The sequence below is a fragment of the Sebastes umbrosus genome, chromosome 10 (genome assembly GCF_015220745.1).
Source record: "Sebastes umbrosus isolate fSebUmb1 chromosome 10, fSebUmb1.pri, whole genome shotgun sequence".
NCBI classification, from domain to species: domain Eukaryota; kingdom Metazoa; phylum Chordata; class Actinopteri; order Perciformes; family Sebastidae; genus Sebastes; species Sebastes umbrosus.
The window spans coordinates 13,136,999-13,160,525 of record NC_051278.1 but is presented as its reverse complement, the minus strand read 5'-3'; the positions used below and the strand labels follow the sequence as shown (position 1 = coordinate 13,160,525).

The 23,527-nt window shown below is 41.6% G+C and overlaps 1 protein-coding gene across 1 annotated transcript in view; it reads left to right on the top strand.

Moving 5' to 3' along the window:
• cdh23 (cadherin-related 23) overlaps positions 1 to 23,527 on the top strand; it is a 185,158-nt gene that overhangs the window by 23,098 nt on the left and 138,533 nt on the right. Inside the window, exon 6 of the mRNA XM_037781381.1 lies at positions 1,606 to 1,680. Within this exon, the coding sequence (XP_037637309.1) occupies positions 1,606 to 1,680 (75 nt within the window). The remainder of the gene's footprint in view (positions 1 to 1,605; positions 1,681 to 23,527) is intronic.

The following is a 23,527-nucleotide window of genomic DNA, read 5'->3' as shown; positions in this document are numbered from 1 at the left end:
GATGTAAACGTGACTGGTTGGAAGCATACAACAGCAAGGCCATAATTCTAGTTTCTATTTAGAAATAAGATGCACTGTGTAAGATGTTTAATGTTCCATAGCTGAATTTGACCAGAATATAGCTGCATTGGAGGTTGTTAGGGTTGTTGTTCAAGGTCAAGTATCTGTCCCTCTGCTGAGTGATTGATGTGCTGCAGAGGTATGTCTGACATAGACACAGTCAATACCCATACAGCAGTGAACAGATGAACAGCCAAAAATCTAAAATGGGTAGAAGACCTATAGAGTGGGAACAAGAGAAACAATTACAGAATAGAAGAACAATAAAAGACACCCGCCTACAGACTGGCCATAAAAGGCTGCTGTACAAAAACAATAACCCTGGGTGATTCAAGAAGTGTTTTGAGCAAATGGTGGAGAACTTTAGAAACTTGAAACCGAGGGAGGTATTTTCACCTTAACCCCATCATCACCACCAGATGTGAGCAGATGTATATTGGACAGGCAGCTCTACTTGATTCTATTATCTCACTACTCTTGTTGATGGTTGTTCCCATGTGATTTATATTTGACAATAATGCGTCCAAACCAATAAATTAAAGACAAAGTTAGAATGGATTTTTATATAGGACTACATGCGAAAGAGAACAATCAGATGCTTCTTACCCTGAAGGATTCAGCCAGTTTTCTAAGACAAAGTCAGAGCCATTGACCCATTTTACATTACAATAGACTACCTGTATTACATTCAGAGGTACACAGACTGCAATAGGTACACACTAGCTTGAACAGCTGACAGTAGTGGAATTAAAGAGTTTGCCAAAAGGCCAAGACCAATGGTACTGAACAGGAAAATGTACTAAGGTGATCTACAGATCTTGTTCAGTTCGATTTAGAGGCTGGGTGTGTATCCATGATAGAGATATTATTATAGTTCATTCTGGGATGGGGTGGGAGGACTGAAAGTAAACAATATTATGGGAATTTCTCTTTATGAACTTCTGTCATTACTTAAATGTTGACATTTTCACCTTTGAAAACTTCCAAACATGTTGCTATGGTCTCCTCAAAATATCCCCAGATAACACACTGTCTTGCACTGAATACATTTGATCCAGGCACTCATACGGTGTTGTACTGTACACTGAATATTTTTACTACAGCTCACATGTGGAGGGAGGGGCCATGCTTTCTTTGGGAAGAAGTGTGCAAACAGTCTGTATGTATTAAACAATAGAACAAGGGTGTGAGCACTGCCACCAGCATCAGTGCATTTTTCAGTTTAAGTGCTCATTGCAGTAGCGTTTTGCACCTATACTTCTTGAATATGACTTGACAAATGCTGCTCGAGTACACAGCTCTACTGTATTGTTTCAAATAAGCGTCTGTTGCTGCTGCTGAAAATGTGAAAAACCAAGAACATCATTCCAGAAAACTAAATCAGGCTTGTAGTGAGTAGATACTAAGCTATCAGGCTATACTTTAAATCAATGTACATAATTGTCATAATGGAGATTATTTATACGACAATCTATGTTTATCGTATAAATAGATAGTGTTGTAACATGATTTTGATTACCATTCTTCCTTCTCTCTTTATCACAGGCTCCAACCAGCCGCCACGCTTCCTGAACTACTTTTTCTCGACCTACCTTCTCATCTATGAAGATGCGCCCGTCGGTGAGTCTCTGTGGAGTGCCGGCATGTTGTATTTGATGTATCTACATTGTCTAAAGAAAGTACAGTAAAGCTGTCTGTGCGGATTGCTTTTGTCAACTTGTTTACTGCACAGAAATGGTCCGTCTTTGTATTCCTTGAATATAAACTGAGAAAGCGAAAACAACAAGTAAAGAGAGATGTCATGAAAGACACTGACAGCGATGGCAATGGATGTCCTCTATTGGGATGCTTGTATGTTGTGCTATGTGATGAGAATATCCTATAGCTGGCACAAAAGAAACCTGGGATGCTTTGGATATTTCACATCCTGGTGTTGATGTCTGGATGAAAGAGTTTGTCCAGATTTGATATCTCCATGTTATTATAAGCTTGCTCATATGTTGTGTACCACCGCTGTTGGGAGCGGTTGGGGGTTACAGTATGAACGCCAGGCACCATTGAGTCCGATCCCTCCTGGATCTATTATTCCCCCTCTTATTTATTTTTTGTCATTTTTGTTGGTTGCTGTGATTGACAGGGCAATTTGAAGATGTCTGGCTTTTCATCATCTCCGAGGGTGTCAGTGGCTTGGAATTAAAATCCTTTATATTGGATTGATTTTCTAGAAGTTTGTTTTTTTATCACATGACCTTTACACTCTGGCAGTCCGTCAGTGCTAGTCTGAGTCATGGAGCCTTTGCTTATCCATGTCACCGTTGCTCATCTCAGACACAGACAACTTAGAATGTTTTCTTTTTTCAGATTTTTTCTTGGGGTCATGAAAGTTCAAATACACCGGTCGTGTCTAGAAGGTAACTCACAATTTGGGAAACTCTCGCGAGATGGTTAAAGTTAGGCATTGACCTTGAATAGTTAAGGTCAGGCATTGACCTCAAATGGTTAAGGTTACAATAGGTTGTCAGGTAGCGAGTCTCGCGAGAGTTTCTGCACGTTTTTGCAAGTTTTCGCAATTTGCTGGTTACCCTTTAGACAACCAAATATACCACCAAGCCTCCATCATCAACACATCACCATCACCTTCAGCATCATCTCCATCTCCATCATCATCATCATCATCGTAGTTGCGTGTTTTGTACTCCAGCCAGGAGAGGTTACAGTATCCCACTGAGCCTGCACTAAATCATCATCATCATGACCCCAGTAGTTTCTGGCAGAAGGCCATCCCTTCATTCATACAGCTTGTGTTCTAACCAGTGAAGGGCATGGGTGTGTTGGTGGGTGGCGTTGCTAATTTCCCTAACCACTCTGTCCAGGTTGCCCTCTGGCTATGAATCATTGTGTCCTCTCCTGAGGCAGCTGGGCTACGGTCCAGCAACGCCTTCCACTGGTCCAGAGAGCTGTCAGTCATGTCCCTGGCTCAGCCTGTGATGACTTCTTCAGTGGTGTGATTATGAGGGCGGGCTGAGTGATCGGACAGTGACAATTTGTCAAGATTATTGTTTATTAGCTCAGCAGATGTCCTCGTCTAGGAGGCCCTCCAATTCACGAACACACAGACACACAAGCCACACAATGTTTGTGTGTGTTCTGTGAGTAGAGGATGTGACATGACGGAGAATAGCTTAAGATCCTTTTCACCACAAACACCCTCACACAAAAACTCCAGATTACTCATCATCCAGCACACTGGTTTAATAGAGTAGCCCAGCAGCAATTTCAATGCTGACATTGCTCTTACTCTTGATTTGAATAAAGGCTAGATTGAAAATACATATTTTCTCATCTCAAGGTTCAGTGCAAAGACTGTGCAAAGAATAAAGAATTGTTAAATTGTGCTCTCAGGGCACAATGGAGGCGGTTTAATCATATTCAAAACCTCATACAGTACATTCCTCTTTACTTCATTAGGCCGTTATTTTACCACAAATTTGATGAACATTAATGAGCACCTGCCAAACTGCATGACTTGAGCCCAGTGATCAGGTTTCCACAGCTACTCTGATTGGTCGCATTCAGTTACCATGGAGGTTGTTGGGCTTAGTCATGGTGATGATGTAACAACATAGGGTTCATGTGAGCAGGTTGTGTGAGGTGATACCAAGAGCCAGTCTGTGCAAGAAGCAATTGACTGACACGTGCACAATAGGACCAGTGATACTGTATTGTGGTGATGAAGTAAAGCAACTTCCTTCTGTTAAAACTGGTCTGCATGCATGTGCACACACTCACAACTAGGGTTGCAACTAAAGATTATTTTCATTGTCGATTATTTTTCTCTAGTTGTTTGGTCTATAAAGTGTCAAAAAATTGTGAAAAATATTGATCAGTGTTTCCCAAAGCCCAAGATGACATCCTCAAATGTCTTGTTTGTCCACAACTCAAAGATATTCAGTTAACTGCCATAGAGGAGTAAAGAAACCAGAAAATACTCACATTTAACAAGCTGGAATCAGAGAGTTCAGACTTTTTTTCTTTAAAAAAATTACTCAAACCAATTAATCGATTATCAAAATAGTTGGTGATTAATTTAATAGTTAACAACTAATCGATTAATCGTCACAGCTCTACTTACAACACTATCTGGCCTTATCTAGGCAGCAGATCAGTGATTTAAAGGGATAGTTTGGGTGTTTTGAAGGGGGTTGTATGAGGTACTTATCCATAGTCAGTCTATTACTTACTGTATAGTAGATGACGGTCAGCATGTCCCCAGCATGGAGTAACAGACAGGAGTACCAACACGGAAGCAAAGCAATACAGTGGCGTGGACGGGACCAGCAACAAAACATATTTTAGCTACCTAAAAGGAAGGCTCACCTAAAATGATCAATATCTGTTTAAGTGTACAATATATTTAGAATATTTTCACAGCTTTATCCGGCCCTCGGACAGCCTTTTCCGACAGGGAACTGAACTGAAGTGAAACTTATCTATACTCTCTTCAAAGCCAGCAGGCTTCGTTGACAAAAACAGTATACATAACTTTCTCTTTCAGTGCAGTTCGCCGTCTGAAAATATTCTAAATATAGTGTACACTTAAACAGATAGTGAACCTTTCTTTTAGGTGGCTAAAATAAATTTTCTGCCATCCCCATCCACAGCAGTACATTGCTTTGCTCCTGTGCCGGTACTCCTGTCTGTTTCTCCTAACTGGGGGCCTGGCGACCGCCATCTACTGTAAGTAATACACCGACTATGGATAAGTACCTCATACAACCCCACTTCCACTTCCAAACACCAAAACCATCCCTTTAAGCTCATGGCCTCTGAGCCAGTAGCCTCAGCTCCGTAAGGCAGGCAGAAGTGTATGATTATTTATCAGAGAGATGAGGGAACACATCCAAACACCATGGATATTTGATCTAACACTACGCCCGCTCCTCTCCCCCTCTCACCAGCAAGGGGTTTGGGTCAGCAACCGACACAGGGTGTTTGAAAGATGCTGCACAGATGTGTGCTGTCGAGGCACGTGTAACACAATGGGGGAGAACGCCCTCACTCTGTGTGAACCCACACCTCTGACATATATACTGTCCATTACCACTGAGTCTAGCACAGTTTTCATCATCTTTCACGCTGGCAAACACAAAACCCTCAGTTTGATACACTGATGAGACTGAACCCAAGAGGAATGTTTGGTCCCCGATTGTATGAATGATGCCTGTGATGCGTGATTAGGCTGCATTAGTGGTCTGCTGTACACTGCAGTGATACAACGATGCCTCAGATGACTTATTCCAGTATTAACAAGAATATTTCATGGAGTTCAGAAACAAAATCCTCAATCTATTCATGCTCATTCTCTGCATATCTGTATGTGCCTGTGTGTATGTTCATTTAGTGTGAATAATGCATGCATGTGTTTACATTTCATGCATTTTCGTCAGGCGGTGGGATCCTTCACTCTTAGGGGGGCAGCTAAACAGAGGAGCTGATGTTTAAATGCAGTGGCAGATAACAGTGTGTGTTGTGTCAGGAAATGGGATGTGTAATTAGACTGAGAGAACACTTTGATTAAACGCTCTCATCTCCTAATCCACTTTGCCCTGATTCGGCAGATTAAGCTCTCTACTGAGTAATTAACTTGTGGAAAGAAACACAACATTTGTTCAAAATAAGAAACTTCCACACTCTGCTGGGATGGTTTGTGTATGTCTTGTAGTTTGTGCCAATCGAGCATAAGGCCTCGCTGTCTGATTAAATTTAAAAGTTTGGCTTCGGCAAACATTATTAAAACAAGTTTTCATTTACACGGGATAAGTTATTGTATGCATTTAAATTTAATTATTTTTACTGAGGAAGTAAAAAGCCTCAGAAAGCAGAAAATACAACAGCAGAGAAGTTTCTGGCAGTATTTGTTACATGAACAAAAAAGAGACCCTCAATTAATACAAACAACCATTTCAGTCATTGTGAGTCATTCATATCCATCAGCACACTTGTATCCTTTGTCATTCAACAAAAGAACATGACATTTCCAATAGAAAAGAACTGCACAAAAACAAAATGAAAATCATTGTCTAGTTCACCTACATCACATAGTAGACATCCAAAGCAGCACACCTACCAGTTTCAGCATGATGAGGCAGTATACCTGCTCTTATTTAAGCCCAAATAGACCCCTTTTTTTACAGTATATTTTCTTGGTTATACCTTTTATTTTCTCTTATAACGCCAGCAGAGAAGCATGGCTCCAGAGGCAGGGCTCTTCAGCCAAAGATTTTAAGCCATTTTTTAATATTTGAGTTTTGTACACCAAATATGTAGAATCGTATTACTTTATATACCAGTACTCGGATGCATTTAAAACACAATTATAATATTCACCTTCTGTCTGAACTCCTTCGCTCTCCTTTTCTTTTCCACTCGCTCTCCTCTGCTCCCTCACATTCTTCTACTGCCACAGTAAATACCTTGCACTTTTAATTAGCTCCGTGGCATTCCTAATTCAATAATAATTAAGGAGCAGGAAGTAGCCCCAAGGAACAACTTATTAAAGCCTTCCCCTAAACGTGTTGATAATGTCTGTGTGCTCTCTCCCCAGCCAATTCCCCACTGTCAGCTGCCTAGCGCTCTCTACATTAACTATGGCTTGTCAACACTCCCTCCTCCGGACACTCTCTCTCTCTATCTTTCCCTCTTTCGCAGCTTTCTGATTCAGTATATTGACTATGTTAGCTGCACTCAGCAATATTCATAACTATTGGTAGCTATTGTAGATTGATGGTGGTGAATGTGGATGCTCTTTGATTTTGATTGGACCAATGCTTCCTGATTATTGAAGCTGTATCTTGCGACTGAAGCAAAATTGCCTCCAAAGCAGCACCGATATTTTTATGTTATACATTATTCACAGACTTCTCAGTTCTCTTAATGATGTGATATTAATTAACATATTTTGAAGACATCCTTTTGACTGTATAAAGTATAAATATTTAAGTTTGCAAATTGCTGTCTTTTGTTAGTTTGTCCATAGTCAGTTGCTTTTCAACTCATGGCATTAAGGAAGGAACATATTATGTATGTATTGTACCAGAGACTGTTAGTACTTCTACACCAGTGAAAAAACCTTTAAGAAATTACAGTTTTTAATGTTATGTTACAGGAAGAACGTGAATGCTGCTTTGAGGCTGAGGCTTTTCTCCTGCTCAAGAGGTTTTTGTGTTTTGTATTGTGAAATCCATATTTGACTCCCCGTTAGTGACACTTGGCTGGAGATAAGGGCACTCAGCTCCGTTTTGCTGCTGATCAAATGATTGGCCAGACCATTACCTGGTTGCAGAGAACGACCTCCTTACCTGGCTGCCTCTGCCGGTACAAATCACTGACCGACCAGCTGATTTACAGAGCTGTGGAGGAGACCCAAGCATGTGCACACTCTGGCTCTGTCTTTGACTCTGGGCTGCTTCATCAATGGGCTGGATAATACATTCAGATTAAAACCCCTCTTTCTCAACTGAGCACTTAAACTGAAAACAATTGGCATCAACTACAGTAGCATCAATAGATTTTGCCTCATTGCACCATTTGCTAATTCTCACTCTGACACATTTTCCCCCATGTGGAGCTCCTTACATGTCTCCTTTATGGAAAAACAAACTGTAATATTGAGAATATTGCACATGCAAGTGTGTACTGAGGTTATATGTGAAGTAAATGTGTATCTGGATTTTTAAATCGTTATGGCAGTACTCAGACTAAGGATATGTCCCAATATCTATCTAAATCGATCTAAAAAAAAAAACACTATGTGGTTGATTATTGCTTTCTTAATTTGACTTCACTATGAAATTCTCCAACACACCACAACATTTATTTTTATGAAAGCAGGGATCCGAAATATATACTACATTTTGGTGTTTCTCCATAAGATATGAGAAATATCATTAAATAAGATTATGTCACTATATTGGAGAACATTTAAATTAATTTTCATTCAGAAAAATCTTCAAGGTAGTGTTCAGAATGGGTTCGTCAACCAAAGCAAACAATACACACATACAAGAAGCAATAAAGGGTTCTCACCCATTTCCTCTTTGACGTGTAAATATAAGAAAAACAAACCTAAAAAAGGGGGAGGAGAATTGCTATGTAGGACTGTGCAATTAATCGAATATCAGTTTCAATTACGATTTTGGCTTCCAACAATTATGAAAACAAGATAATGAACTTAAAATGGTCATTTTTGTCTTGTGTCATAATCGAGTAGTCCTATTGCTATGCTTCTAGGGCTTAACATCTCTATCATTCCCCTAAATGTTTTATTTTCTTCATCAGGAAACATAGTCTAAAACATTCTGAATAAATGTGAACTCTTAGTTTATTTTATGTGAAATTACCTCACAAGGGGAAGACTAGAAGACATCCAAGAATATCCTGCCTGGCCTTTTTGCCTCTACAGACCAGATAATCCAGAGCAGAAACAGAAGCATAAAATGAGAAATAAAGAAAGATGAACCGTGATAAAATGAAAGGGTAATCAGGGAATTGTCAGGAGAGGAAGGAGAGGGCAGTTCCTTTGAGAGTTGATTCAGTGTTTTGGGATGTTGGCTTGTATCCAGGGCTGTCTGTTGCAGGATATGTGCTCTAGATATTTGTTACTGTCTTACTGCGAGCGGGGCAGCTCAGAGGTCTGTTTATGCTCCCGCTTTCAGCCCTCATTTAGCCAAATTGGAATGCGATGTGTGTGTCCTTTCTGCATCTCTGGCAACTGCTGTTGTATCTGTCACTGTTTATGAGTTTGAGTTGGCGGATGCGCTGTGTGCATGAGAGTGAAAGTGACTATGTCTCTGCCGGAGCGTGTGTGTCTTAGTTTTATAAATCCTATCTACCAGCTGCAGAAGTGAAGTCTTCCTCCCTGTTGAGGTTTGAACCACCTGATCTCAGCAGGAGATGAGTCCCAACATGTCCGGGAGATATTCTTAATGACTGGAAGTTTTTCTCTCCACGTGAAGCGTCCTCCCCTACCTCACTTTAGGAAGGGGATGCACTTGATCTTCTTACTTGCCGTGACAGCTCTCTGCTGTCATTGAGCTGTTGCATTGACTCTCACAATGGCTTCCCAATAATGCCAGCACACTGCCATCCACGAGGGACCTCTGTTTTGGTTTAGTCAATCATCCCTTATCTCTCTCCGTGGTGCCTTGCTCCCCCTTCCTCCCCCAGGAAATAATGGGGTCCACGGTTCAGTGGTGTCTGCAAACACACCATCCATCATGACGCTGTGCTGCGCTATATTGTCTGCACTTACCCAGCACGTGATGTGTTAGTGTTATTATGGCCCATGCAAACACTCACAACGCTCTGGCCTCTCATTGCAACATTGCTTCTGATTTTTCCACGAATGCTAAGCATCCTGCTCATACTCATACATCATTTTAATTTCATCACTTTTTCCTGATCTTATTTTCTTTTGTAGCTATCTGACTTTCAGTTTTGCAATTCTGCCTGCACTGCAGACAATGTTTATTATAACAAATAATGTTATTGCATATGCAGGCTTAAATTGTTTACAATTCTGGCAGTGGTGTAAGAAAATGATTCATATTTAGCTTCAACAATTTTCTAAAGAAAATAGGCAGGTCACTCAACTGCAGGAATTACGACATTTATTTATTTGTAATTGACATTCAAACAACTTGATTTGAATTTGATTAATCCCAGTGTCAAATGTCTTTAGATGACTTGCCTTAGGAAAACTATAGTAATGACTTAATATGGATCATTTTACATGGTCAGAGTGGGTTCAAGAAGCCTCAAACATTATTGTTTATCATTATTCCTGGCCTAAAGGTGTGTAACAAAGCAAAGCATTCATCCACACACTGATAAGCTCTCCGCCCGACCAACTCACTTATGTAAGACTGATTTCATGACAAAAAGAGCAGCAAAAAGTATTCAGATGTACTTTCCTACCAACATTTAACTGAAGCTAAGACCTAATTAACCTAAGCTATTTTAGACCAAGACACTGTTACCCATCCAGTTGTGGAGGCTTTTAGATCTTGTCTGATGTTGTCCATTTATGCATTTTGCTGCAGAGTATAACATACTGCACCAAAAACACGTTCCACTGATCTTGGTCGTATGGCTAATAAACAATCTAATCTAATCTTTACTGAAATAAAAATAGCAATCCCGCAATGTAAAAATACACTGTATGGAATTACAGATGTATTGGCAGCCAATTGCATCTCAGTATTTAAAGTAAAAGTACTTACTGTGGCTAATTCTAACTATTCTATATATTGCTCGGCAATGGCGTATCATATTTGGTGTGATATATTTACATTATATTTAGATAATGTTTTGGATAAAATTATTAATCTGAAAAGTAGATAGTATGTATAGCTGTTCAATAATGTAGTGGAGTAAGAGTACAATAAAGTAATATAAAACGGATACGTTTCAGTGCTTAAGTTAAAATTACCTCAAAATTAAAGTCCTCCACAAGATGTACTTAGTTTCTCTCCTGAATCTGACCAATTCCTGCAGATGTGTCACAGTAAAACCCATCACCCTTGTCGATTGTCTTTGCAAGAATGTGTTTATGAAGCAACACTCTGAATAAGGTCACATCTCTATCATGCTGTTATAACACAAAGTTCACTTTTGAACGTAAAAGACAATCCACATAAGTGTTTCTTGAACATTTTAGACATATTCATCAGTTGTTTATTTCAGTGTATATTCAAACATATATACTTCTATTCACCATTTTTTTTACACTCCAGGCCTGTAACAGTATTCATTCAAATCACACAAACTATTTATTACAACAGTCAGTGAAGACTCTCAAGTATCCCTTGTCTGTGATACTCATTCTGTTGAAAACAGTTTGGCCGGCTGCTGTCCTTTCAGCACCTCAGAAGCTGTGACAGAGATCTCATTTGGCATGGGTTGGACAAATAGACACTTAGGTGGTGCTTATGTCCTCTGACGTGCCACGTCAGGTGTGAATTACGGACCAGACAAAAAAGGGGAGGGCTAACCCAACCCTGACCTGCAACTTCACATTTGACTGACTGATACAGTGAGTTAACTGTTTTATAGCAGTCATTTTTAGGTGCTCATAGTCATTGTATGTCAATTGTAGGTTTCAGTGTTCAGCGTGGTCTTAGTTTCAGCTGCATGGTCCAACATCTTATGTGGAACTTGTTATTAGTATTTCTTCAGAGACGCTATCTTAACACTAGTGATCTCTCTCCATCTCCTTAAAAAAGTCCTGCGACTGTGTCTGCGGGGTGGCCTATTCTGTTCCCTGTGTTATGACCACACAGAGGGTGAGAGTACCGACAGACGGAGACAAAGATGGGGGAAGTGCGTTGAACAGCTTCAGGCCGTGTGTGTGATATTTCTCTGGGTTGTAAAAGTTAATTGAAGTTGTCTGTGGGAATGTGGCGCAACACCAGGTTGAGCAGCGCTGCCAAGGCAGCCCAGCACTGAGCTGACAGGCATCACCGTGATGGTGGCAGTGGTTAGATTACCTGACCAACTGACGATGGGCTCACGCACACTGATACACATTTAGATAACACTCTTCAAGGCTCCAAATGAAGCTCAAATTAAATGTGTCTACTGTATATCTGTATCTGTGAGAGAAAGAGAGAGAACATGCAGAATCATCAATATTTTTAATTCTTTGTGATTCTAGTTATCCTGTTTTTCATTTCCCCGAATGATCAGCGTCGTCACAGAGTTTGTTTACACGCTGGTGTGTCTATTTGTATGTAGGACTCCTGCATATCTGGTACGCCTCAGGTTTAAACCCAGTTTAATCCCAGCAGTCCCAGCAAATTGAATAATTAAAGCGTCAAGAGGATGAACCCTCTACCTGGGCAGTGCTCATGCATTGAGAACTGTATGTGTGTGTTTATGCATGGGATGAACATTTTTCCCTCTTCGTTTGGAGAAATTATTTTTCAAACACCACAGCATTTATTAACTGGAAATGGAATAAGGCTGTTTTTGTATTGCAGTTTTTCCATATTTTTCCTCAGTTTTCCTTTAATTCATTGTTTTAGGTTTTTGTTTACTAATGTGTATATGTGTGTGTATGTGTGTGTATGTTTGTGTGTGTGTGCGCACACGTTACCCCATTCTCCCGTACTGAGAGGTGCATTGCTGGGTGGCAGATCAGCTTCTTGCAGCTGCTTATCTGGCCCAGGTGGGTCACGGCTGATACCTGCCGGAGCCACGCAGAGCAGCTAACCTGGAAATTGATGTTTCACATCAGCGACCACCTCTCCTTGCTCCATCGCAGGGAAGCTGTAGGAGTGAGGAGGGGGGGGGATGCATGTGTGTGTCTGTTTGTGTGTGTTGCATGCATGTGTGTTTGTGTGAATGTATGTTGTTTGCTTTTTTTTCTGTTTCTCTATGCGCCTTTGAACACACATGTGACAGTTTGCGTCGCGACTCGAGCGCAAATATGTTGTCGCTGTTTGTATGTTACACAGGTCTTGATTCCTCAAAGTGTTTTTATGGATACACAAAAGACAAAATTTGAGAAAAAATGAAATGTCAAGGAAAACTCCCAACTGTCTTTGAAAATCAGAACGTTACAGGTCTCAAAGACAACTGAAAGCTAGAAAAAATCTCTTACTGGGGCATGCATAATGTTCTGAATATTACTTGGATAATGACTTCCTGCTGAGAGAAAACCTGTGATTAGAGCCTTTTAATCACCATAATTCAGACCGCCAATTGTTGCCAGCCATTGCAGCTTCACATGCAACTCATTTTCTGATATGTGTAAGACCAGTGGCCAGACTAGCTGAATATGTTCGTCTTTTCTTGTGCATTAGCAAGTGCTGGGATGTAACTTTTGGCAGTAATGGAACAATGTTTCTAAATTTCAGTTTGTTTCCTGAACAGTGAATTTGCTAACCCCTTAGAATTATTGTTGAGATGACGTGCTGGATCAGCTTGTATTAGACGCCTGGAGGGTAATATCAACGTTGGTCGTCTGAGGCTGGTGTACATTCTGTGAGGAAAGGTTATATCGTCCTTGTCTTGAAAGCTGACATTTGTTCTCATAAAGGCCAGCATGCTAGTGCCAGATAGGATTAATTGACAAGTGGGGTGCCTGCACTCTATGTCCCTCATTTACAGACCAGTCTCTGGCTCCAATCTGCTTGCTTTTGTTTGCTAGTGTCTTGATCTCTTTGTCTTCTCCACTGGTGGAGAATGATCACTTACAGTATTTGAGCTGGTTGAGCTCTCATTGTGCTTTCGGTATGCCGCCGTTCACTGCGAGGTGCTATAGCCTTTTCAGCACAGATACATATGTTTTCAATTTGGTATTTGCACTTATTATCTTTTGATACCTAAGTGTGTCAGTCTTCTAAATCTGTGCATGCTAGCTGTAGACAGTGATAGGCTGAGAACGCACGCGTGTTGTGTGTTTATTCACACGTGTTTATGTGTGGTTTTTGTTCAGTAGTGGGATGGAGAGAGTGCGGTATAATTGAACTCCGCTATCTTATCTCACAGCAGAGAAGGTGTTTGACATTTAACAGGCCTCCTTAGAAGCGCAGATCTTTTTTTTCTTTTACAGAATAAGAACGGCTTGTCTGTTGTCTTTGCCTCTCTCTCTCTCTCTCTCTCTCTCTGCCTTGCACACATTCTTGTTCTTTGTCTCTCTCTCTCTCTCCTATTTGTTTCTCTGTGCGGTAGTTTGTCTCCAGTGAGAAGTTTCATGTGCTAACAAATCCCAGGCTTTTCTGCTGTCAGCCATTGTGTGTATGAGATATACTGTGGTATTTCTAGCTGTTCATTTTCCACTGATTTCTGCATTCATGTCCACACTAAACTCACACACTTAACATGCAACATACCTAGTGGCTTGTATTGTACCTAGATCCTTCATTTCTAGCCCAAACCTGTCATGGTCTCTGACGTTAGTGATGAGAATGCAGCATGTCTGCTTCAGGAGCTGCTTTTTGGTGGGAGGAGAGAGAGTTTGTACAGGACAGGGAGGGAGGGATGAGTCCAAAACTGATCAACCAGAGCAGCTGTCATTGCCCAGCTCTCCTGCTCACCTCCCCTGGTTTTTATGCTTCCCCCTGTCACTCTGTCCCTCTCTCCATATTGACCAAGGAGGTCAATTGCCAATTTGCCAGTGCCAATGTCTTTGTCAGGAAACAATATTAATTTTGGCTAATTAGGACTTGAAGCTAATGAGCACTTCAGATAATGAGTTCATTTATAATCCATAAAACAAGTGTGGCGTGTTACGGGATGAAAAGAGCTGTAATGACGGGAGCCGGACATCAGATTTAGGCAGCAGCGTAGCAAACAATCTGGAAACACACACACACACCAACCATCCGCTTTAACTCACTCGCCCTCTCTCTATCTTTCTGTCTCACACACACACACACACACACACACACACACACACACACACACTTTAGACTCTGGCATGTCTGCATTGCAGTCCTCTGCTGGTCATCTTGAGCACATTGTCAGCCAAGCTTTTCGGACAGTGACCATCCGACCCCCCCTTCTTCATGTCCTGTCTTTTTCTCTCCCTCTCTCTGTCCCTCTCTTCCTCTCTCTCTCTCTCTCTCTCTACTGCTGCGTCTCTCTGTCCCTGCCGTCGCCCGTCTGACTCATGGGAAGCAGTGGATCACTTCTGATAACAGCAGAAGAAAGAGTATTGCGGATGCGAAAGAAAGGGAAGGAGATGGGATAAGGAACGGAAAGAGGGAGGGACGAATGAAAGGAAGAAGGTAGAAAAAGGTAGGAGTCAGGGATCCAGGGACTATAGCAGGAAAAAGGGTGAAGGAGAGAAGGATGGACGTAAGGAAAGAAGCAGTATAAATGATAGGGAGCTGGCAGAAACTGTGGATGTGGAAGTGATGCACACATGAAGAGATGGGAATAGATATTGGCAGAGGGGGGAGATGAGGGTGAGAGGGGCTTCACAGCAGATGGACATAAGAGGGTGAGAGAGAGAGATGAGGAAGATGGAGATGCACTAGTGACTCTGCCCATATAGATAAAGTCCAGCTGGCCTTGGCCTAGTCTGGCCAGTCAGTCAGCTATATGAGCTGGACCAGACCAGGATCAGACATGCTAGTGTGGCGTCTGGAGCACAGTGCAACTCTACAACTGTTCCACCATATGGACTGGTGAGAAAACACTATTACAGATATATTCCAGTAGAGATCAGCAAGCCTGCATGCCACCATGAAGCCATCTATAAAAGCAATGGGAAATAAAGTAGCAGCGGCAGCTTGATGCTAGTCTACATCCACTTCAGCGGCAAGTGGATCTGGGCCGCTGAACCAAGGTGGCGAGTCAATTTTTATGCTAATGCTGAATGACATTTGTGGAAAATTTAACAAGGTATCAAGATTTCACATTTTGCCACAGAAGATTTTCTGGCTTGAAGAAGGAAACATCTACTTTTTGAGAAATGCCTGCTGCAACAACAGGGTTTCCCCTGTCAATTCAAATAAATCAAAGCCGGCCAGTGTTTTGTTTTGGGGTTGTTTTGCTTGCTTGAAAAACGGTTAAAAAAAAATAAACCTGAGCACAAGCATTGCAGGATCAAAGTGCTGCTGAAGAACAATCACACTGAGAGATTTTTAAAAAATACTTTTTTTATGTGTGGGCGGCTTGGTGGTGCAGTGGTTGGCGCTGTCGCCTTACAACAACACGGTCGCAGGTTCAGACATGGGGAGCCCTTCTGTTTGGAGTTTGCATGTTCTCCCTGTGTTAGCGTGGGTTTTCTCCGGGTTCACCGGCTTCCTCCCACAGTCCAAAAGACATGCAGGTTAATTGTTGACTCTAAATTGTCCGAAAGTGTGGATGTGAGCGTGAATGGTTGTCTGTCTCTATGTGTCAGCCCTGTGCTAGTCTGGCGACCTGTCCAGGGTGTACCCCCCCTTTGCCTAATGTCAGCTGGGATCGGCTCCAGTCGACCTGACTAGGATAAGAGGTTACAGATAATGTGGATGGACTTTTTCTTTGTAATGCAAATTCAGCAGTCTACAGCTGCTTTTAACAGTGTTAACTTTATATAAAGTCCTGATCTTGCCATTAATATTCCTGCCATTTTTGTTGCAGAACTGGTGCTTGACAAGGTGCACTTTATGCTACTCACAGTGTTTTAGCTCATTAGGGTATAGGCTCATTGGTGACAAGCACTGCGGTACTACTACTACTACTACTACTAGCATTAGGCATGTAGTGCTGATAACCCGTGGTTGTAAATTATTATGACAGTGTGGTTCATTTGAGTGGCTATGGAAGACCAGAGATTTCACTTGGCACACACAACAATCATTTCCATATTTTTTTTCTTCTTTTGCATTCATATTTTGTTATTCTTCAAATGCAAATTGTTCATTTCTTTTTTTTCTCTCATTGCTGTTTCAGTGTACAGACTAGTCAGCACATAGTTTTATAGGTATATTAAAATGCAGAAGCAGTGGAAAGACCCAGTAGCTATAATCCTTGGCTAATAAACTGAACCTTTGTGTCTTCTCTCTGGTGTTCAGTGAGGGTGACACATATACTCTGATTGGGAGCTGTAGTATCACTGAAAACAAAATTGTACATACATTCAGCCTATTCAATGCTTGAGTAGTGTGGCTCACATCTTATGAATTTTCCAAGAACTTGTGTTTTGAGAGCTTTGTGAGCTCTTTAATCTAGTTTGATGTAACCCCACTGGTAGCTGACAAGAGCTTGGTCTGACAATAAACTAAGATCTGAAGGTGCAGTCACATTAAATTTCCCCCTGTGCCTCGCAGATACATCCCTGCCCTTTTCTTTGTCCTTGTCCAAAACAGGGAAACCACTACTGACTCTCCGAGCTTTCACTTATTCGTTATAGCTAATATTTGTCAAGAGAAGGAGCCTCTGTTTTCTGAGGCAATACTCTACTCTCTGCCGTCCAATGACAGCCAGGGCAGGAGGTCAACTCTGAGTTCTCACAGCCTCATTCTTGACCCGGCTCCTGCCATTCCCCAACACTCCCATCTACATCCGCGGGGCTGACAGAAACAACATCAGCTCTATATTTCAGTAACACACGGGCCAAATGATAAACATGTAAACGGGAGAGAAAAGGGGAAAGGCCAAAAGGGAGAGGCTTTTGTTTCAGTGCGAGTGTGTTTATGTGTTTGTGTGTGTGTGTGTGTGTGTGTGTGTGTTGCTTCACAATGAAGGTGGCATGTTCCATTACCCGACCATGATTTAGCTCACTCTCAGGTAATAGTCAGCCCTGGTGAGGTCAGCAGCGGGCCAGTGCTGCAGAGAGTGAGCGTAGGGAGGGTGAAAGAGAGAGGCAAATAACAGAATAAGAATGGGATTAAAAACTGAGGTGAGCAGCAAAAGTGGATGAAAAGAGCAAGACGGAAAGAAAAGGAAAGAATTGGGCAGGCGTTACAAAGTGCCAGTGTTGATGGACATTTTGGCATGTTGGCAGGAGTGGTGCGGTTTGGGGTGGATGCATGTGTGTTTGGGGCGGGCGTTTGCTTTTGTGACAACGACAGGCCAGACTGGCTCAGCCGTCACTCCAGAAGCCTCAGTAGCACACAGCCACCTGTCCACTCCTATCAGCGCTGCCTGTGTCCCTCTGTCTGGCCTCCGCAAGCAGGACGGAGCGTGACGAGTGGATGACAAAAACCAAAGAGAGAGAGAGAGGCAACAGCAATACTGGGATGGGATGGAATAGAAAATAGCAAGAGCAAAGAGCTTTCCTTTGTGATCGGAGAGTGAGCGGAGCTGCGTGTGAATTTGCAGTGACAGGTCTGCCTCTCCTCACCAATGCGTGGGATGACTGTCCGCTAATGTCCTTCACTGTCCTCCGACGTTCGCAATGTGATTGGTTAGTCACAGCCTTGTCACTCAGTGTTTTCATCATTTCACCATTTGGGAGTATTAGAAAGCCAATCCTGGGCCGGACATCCAATCATACGCATCGTCCTCCTCAGTTCACTTTCGACTTAGCTGAATCGCTCTCATTGTATGCGGTGCAAATGAATGATTCATATCTGGACAACAGAGTCAACTCCAAATAAACTCTGATAACCAAATGTACTGATGTATTTCATGCAGTGCAACATTTATTCTGTAATATTTGCATTAGCGCCTAATAGTCTTGTTTTATGTGAATTGTCTTACTTTACCTTTAAAATATACTTTTAAGGTATTCATAGTATAGTTTCCGATGACATCCATCATTGTACAGCTTCATAGGAATCCTTTGATGCCTCCTTTCTGCAAGCTTAGGGGAACAAAACAGACTGCAAGGTTAAAGCACAGTGAGGTTATTTTAAGTGAGAGATACATAAACCATTTTTTTTTTCAACGGGTTGCTCCTCCCGTTTGGGCTTTTTAAGTGATACCATGAGCCAGAGGCTTCAAAACAGCAGTCCACAAACCAATGGGTGACGTCACGGTAACTACGTCCACTTCTTATCTATACAGTCTATGGTTTCTATTGAAGACAGCCATGCACACGTACAGTAAATAGCCAGTTATCCTATACTCACACTCTCACTTACATTAACAAAAACTCATTGAACAAAATATTTGCTTGTCCCTTAAACTTCAAATCTAAACCAAATGACCTGCAGAAAGTGTATGTTCATGTGATTACATAAGTGTGTGTATATGTGCCTACATCAGAGGTTACACCTTTGTAAAAAATGTGTCTATGTTATGTTTCTTAGTATACAGTCTGTTCATTTAAGTGCTGTGTACGCACACACACATTAAGGATGTGTGTCTGGGAGGTGTGTATTTCTCACAGGAATGGCTAAAGGAAAGGCAGAGGGTGTTCTCCTCCCATCCGTGACAGATTTAGTCATAAATCTGTTGGATTAATACACAGCCTCCCAAGGACTCTCGTGGTGTGTGTTGTTGAAACACAGGAGTCACTTAAAGCCAGACTCCAGGCGCTATTTGTCTTCGGCTCTCTTCCCCATCACGGTTATTGATGTCACAAACACACACGTGTGCGTGTACACACACACACACACAAAGGAGGCCTGTGAAAAACAGAGAGGGTAAATGAGAGGAAAATGAGATAGAATTTGGTAAATGTCTTGTTTCAAAGGAGCCGTTAAAATGTAAGGATTTCTGTGAGATAAATTAGCTTTTTTCCAACAGACAAATATAAACTCCTTCGAAGAACGACAGTTGTAATTTATACCCATTACTTGATGAGTAGTAATAAGTTGTTCTAATCTGCAGCAGTTGTGTCAATTTGAGAATGTGTTGCATTTGTTTATTCGTGGTACAGAGGCTTTGCAAACATAATCAGTGAGCTTCTCTTTCTTTCCATCTTTTTTATTGCTGGCTGTCTAATTGACCTCCCTGGGGAAAAGACTTTACTGTCACTCTCCATGGCTGTCTTCATCCTACAGGGAAATAAACTATCTGCATACATCCTCTTTCCTGCTATTAAAGATGCCCCCTGAACAAATACACCTCTCTTTGTATGGAAATAGAGGTCCAAGCACTCAGTTTCTGGCCACAGTTTATTTCCACATCCAACTGGCTTCCCAGAAGGAGCCTGAATCTCTAGACATTAACGCAACATGGCACCGCTGGCAGAGAAAACGGTGATGAGTTCATTTCAGCTCCTTTCCATCTTATTTCTAAGAAGAAAGTTTAATTCATCGTGTGTTTGACTGGAGGTGAGGATACAAGTTAATTCATGTGCCCCCAAGAGGTCTCTTAAAAGGATGTGCCTGAAACACTGGCTTAAATCTCCTGATTGAATCTGACTCGTAAATTACCCTGGAAGTGCTTCATACGAGCCACATTGACTGAAACAGTTTGGCTCAACACAAATATGCAGCATACAGTTCCACTCTTCGGTCATTAACGGCCGTGTAAAGTTCACACCCACCTTGTTTCTTAACAGTTTCAGTTAAATGCCGTGCTCATATTTTGGTGTTTGTGTAAAGTGGTATTTCTCCCAGTTTATGACCGTATAGATCTTTTAGTGCAGGGATTCAAACAGATGCCGACACACACTCACTTTCTGTAATAGTGGTGTACAAGAAACAGACCCATTTTGTTATAATGGCACCCAGTCAATTAGCAGGACGTGGTTTTAAGTGCTCCCTCTGTAGCGCTCTCACAGACCTGATCTGATGCTGAAGTCACACTCTCATAATCACAACTCATCTGTGTGACAGATGTGAAGGCTTTCCATTACAGCTTCTGTCCACTGAGTATACTGTTCAATTTCTCTTCACATGGTAATCCATGAAGTGACAAATACTGCACTATTATAAAGTAGGGAACAAAATACAGACACTGTACTGAATGAGCTCATGCTGCCGTTAGTTGGAGACGGTGTCTGAATTTTTGATGTGAGTGATTGATGCGAGGCAGCATGGCTCCAGCTTGGTGTTGCTGATGTGTTTGAAGGCTCTCTTTGTCAGTGTGGTAACATGAGTGGCATCATACTGACTCATCAGCCTACTGATTGGATGACTTCAACCCTGAGGCTCACTGGCCCTGCCTCAAGACAATTCATCAAGTATTTATACAAAGCAGGTAAAGATCAAAATCCCCTCTGCCCTGTCCTCCACCGTCACTCATCTCTCTACTTTGTTTTGGGGTAGCTTCATCCCTTCTTTTTTGTGCCGCTGCTTTGCTAGATAGCGTGCTGACCGTTGCCCCTATACCCACTGAGCCTCTGTGCACCATAAAATTCAAAGCTATAATTCACAACATGCGTGAAATTGCAGTCCTGACAGTGCCTGTCCCCCTGAATCAGCGCTCAGATGAACGAGAGGTCCAGAGATGTCACCAACATAATAAACAGGGCTTTGGCCTATAACCTCTTTTCTTTCTCAAGCCCGAGGCCCCAGGGCAGAGCCGTGCCGAGCCTAGTCCCCGTCTAACACGCGCGACTCCGATCGATCCGGCAGGGATTGATGTCCTCCAGCGGCTGATTTAGCGCCCCCATTGGCCCCTTTGCCTTTCCTAAAAGCTTGAGCTGAGTAAAACATGCGGCTGCTGCTGTGTATAGGTTAGCAAGTCTTCCTACTTTTCTTCTTGTCCTCCCCCTCACTTTCAGTCTCCTGCCTCTCCAGGCTTTGTCATTTTGTGTGTTTTATGGCAGTGCGTTTTTCAGCCCTGCCACAGAGAAGCAACGATGTTTTGTCTTAATGCAGAAGTCCTACTCTAACTTTGGTATTGGAGTGTACTTATTACTTTCTTCAACACATCTCACCTCCTCTGCACTTTTCCTACTTTTTAAAATCGTTCTCTCATTTTGCTATACTTCCTTTATTTGTGCATGTTTCACACTTCCGGCTCCCCCATTCATGGCTCTCCGACCATTTAAACCTAAATGCTTCCAATATTTTCTTTAAATTTCCCCTGAAGTAACTTCAAAGTTAAGCCATTTTAACCCTCAGAGACCCATTTTTGTCTGTTTTAGGGGGTACAGGTGGTCTTTAGGGGGCGATAGCAGGTCAACAGTAGATGTCACATAGAAGTGGTGTACATCATCTGAAAGCTGGGAACCTGAGGATTAATTTGAGATGCAGCTCAGCACTGTGTGTCAAGTTGTTCTAGTCATAAATCAGAAATAAACATGAATTATTGAGTTAGTTAATTAATTAAAATGAATTGTGACAGTGTATAGGCCTAAGAACATTATGATAGAAGTATATGATGGCCCATGCTCTATTGCGTCTCGTATGTTGTTGCAGTCATTTTTGAGTTGATACAATTTGTTACACAGATTTGGTGCTAAATTAAACCTTTTTTTTCACTTGTGAATTGATAAAAAATGATCAATCATCCCTCCAAAATACCACATTAAGACACCAAGACCTTGAGGAACACCACAGAAAAAACCATGCTGTGATTTGGTATCAAAAACTTTGGACATTTGGAGCTTTTTGCAAGAATTGCATTTTTCGGCGATGGGATGGCGAGCACTTTTGTTCTGGAAACTGCTCAGAAAAGTCTTTTTTATTAACCCACATCTCTTAATCTACAGTATCAGTATAAATGTTCTGGTTTGGCCCCCAGATGTCTTTAGCTTACCAGCTCTGCTTTGGTCATTCTGGTTTGACCGTACTGTTTGAACGCAGGAGGATAATTGCGGATTCAGTATTTGAGTATTTGCGCAGAGAGTAGGAGGTTCAGGGGACAATGGGAGAGAGAGAGAGAGAGAGAGGTGAGGTAGAGAGATGACTCCTCCAGCCCATCGCTCTTGTCATGAGAGCAGTGTTGCAGAGTAGAGGAGAAGGGGAGGGGCAATGTTAATGTGCACTGTATCATTCATAACAGTAATACTGGCATCACTTGCTGCTAAATAGCATCATTTGTCAGGGAAAGGGCTTGGTGCCACAGTGTTACAGATAAGCACTAGAAGGATACCTTCACTATACACACACGCACACACCCTATACATTATATTTATTACAATACTCACATTAATTGTTATTACAGCAATGCTATAACCAGCCTTGACCCACAACACTTTGTGCCCTTACCTTTATTCTAATCCTTAATCTTCCCTGAAACCAAATTCTAACGCTAAAACTAAAATGAACCTCCACCAAACCTAATGCTAACTTTAATTGTAAAATTCAATTTAGACTTTAGACGTTATTGTCCCCAAGGGGGAATTTCTCTCCACAGCACTGAACACGTCAGACAATAATACATACAACAGCACAACAATAACAACATACAATGACAGACAAATGTACACACTCAGGTCTATTCAGCAAGGCCTGTTGTTTAAGGCGGCTATGGCTGCAGGGATCAAGCTTTTCCCAAAGCAAGCCCTTCTGCCTTACTTTTAACCCCAAATAAATCCCAGTAAGAGGCAACGAAATGTTAGATTTTCTTCTTTCTACCTTTCATTTGAGGATATATCCTCATATTTGTACAAATACAGTCAAAAAATAAAGTCACACAAGCATAGAAATGTCAAAGTCCTTTCATATCTCAGACAACTCTGTCTTTGAGGACAAAGTAAGTTCTTTACTTTATCGCATCCCTTTTGCTTTTTTCAAGATGTTATTTACGACAAGCTTAAAAAATTATGAATACAATGAAACGCAATCTGAGAAAATTTATAGAAATTAGAGTGAATTCAGACATATAGTATATTGCAGTACCAAATATTAATCTAATAATTTACAAATGCACGCTGATTCAGCAGATGTAGACATATTCTAGCCTCCAGATCAGCACATGTGCCAGCTCTCCATACTAGAGAATCAAACCCATATGCTTAATGGGTTGGTACTAGTTCGCCCCTTTTTTTCCAGAGTAGAAGTTAATCTTCCACAAGACGGCGGCTCTCATACATAGTCTTAGTTTCAAATGATTTTGTTATCATTCATTTGTTATCCTTCGCTCGAGTGTACGTCTACCCACATGGAGCAGACAATTCCTCCACAGT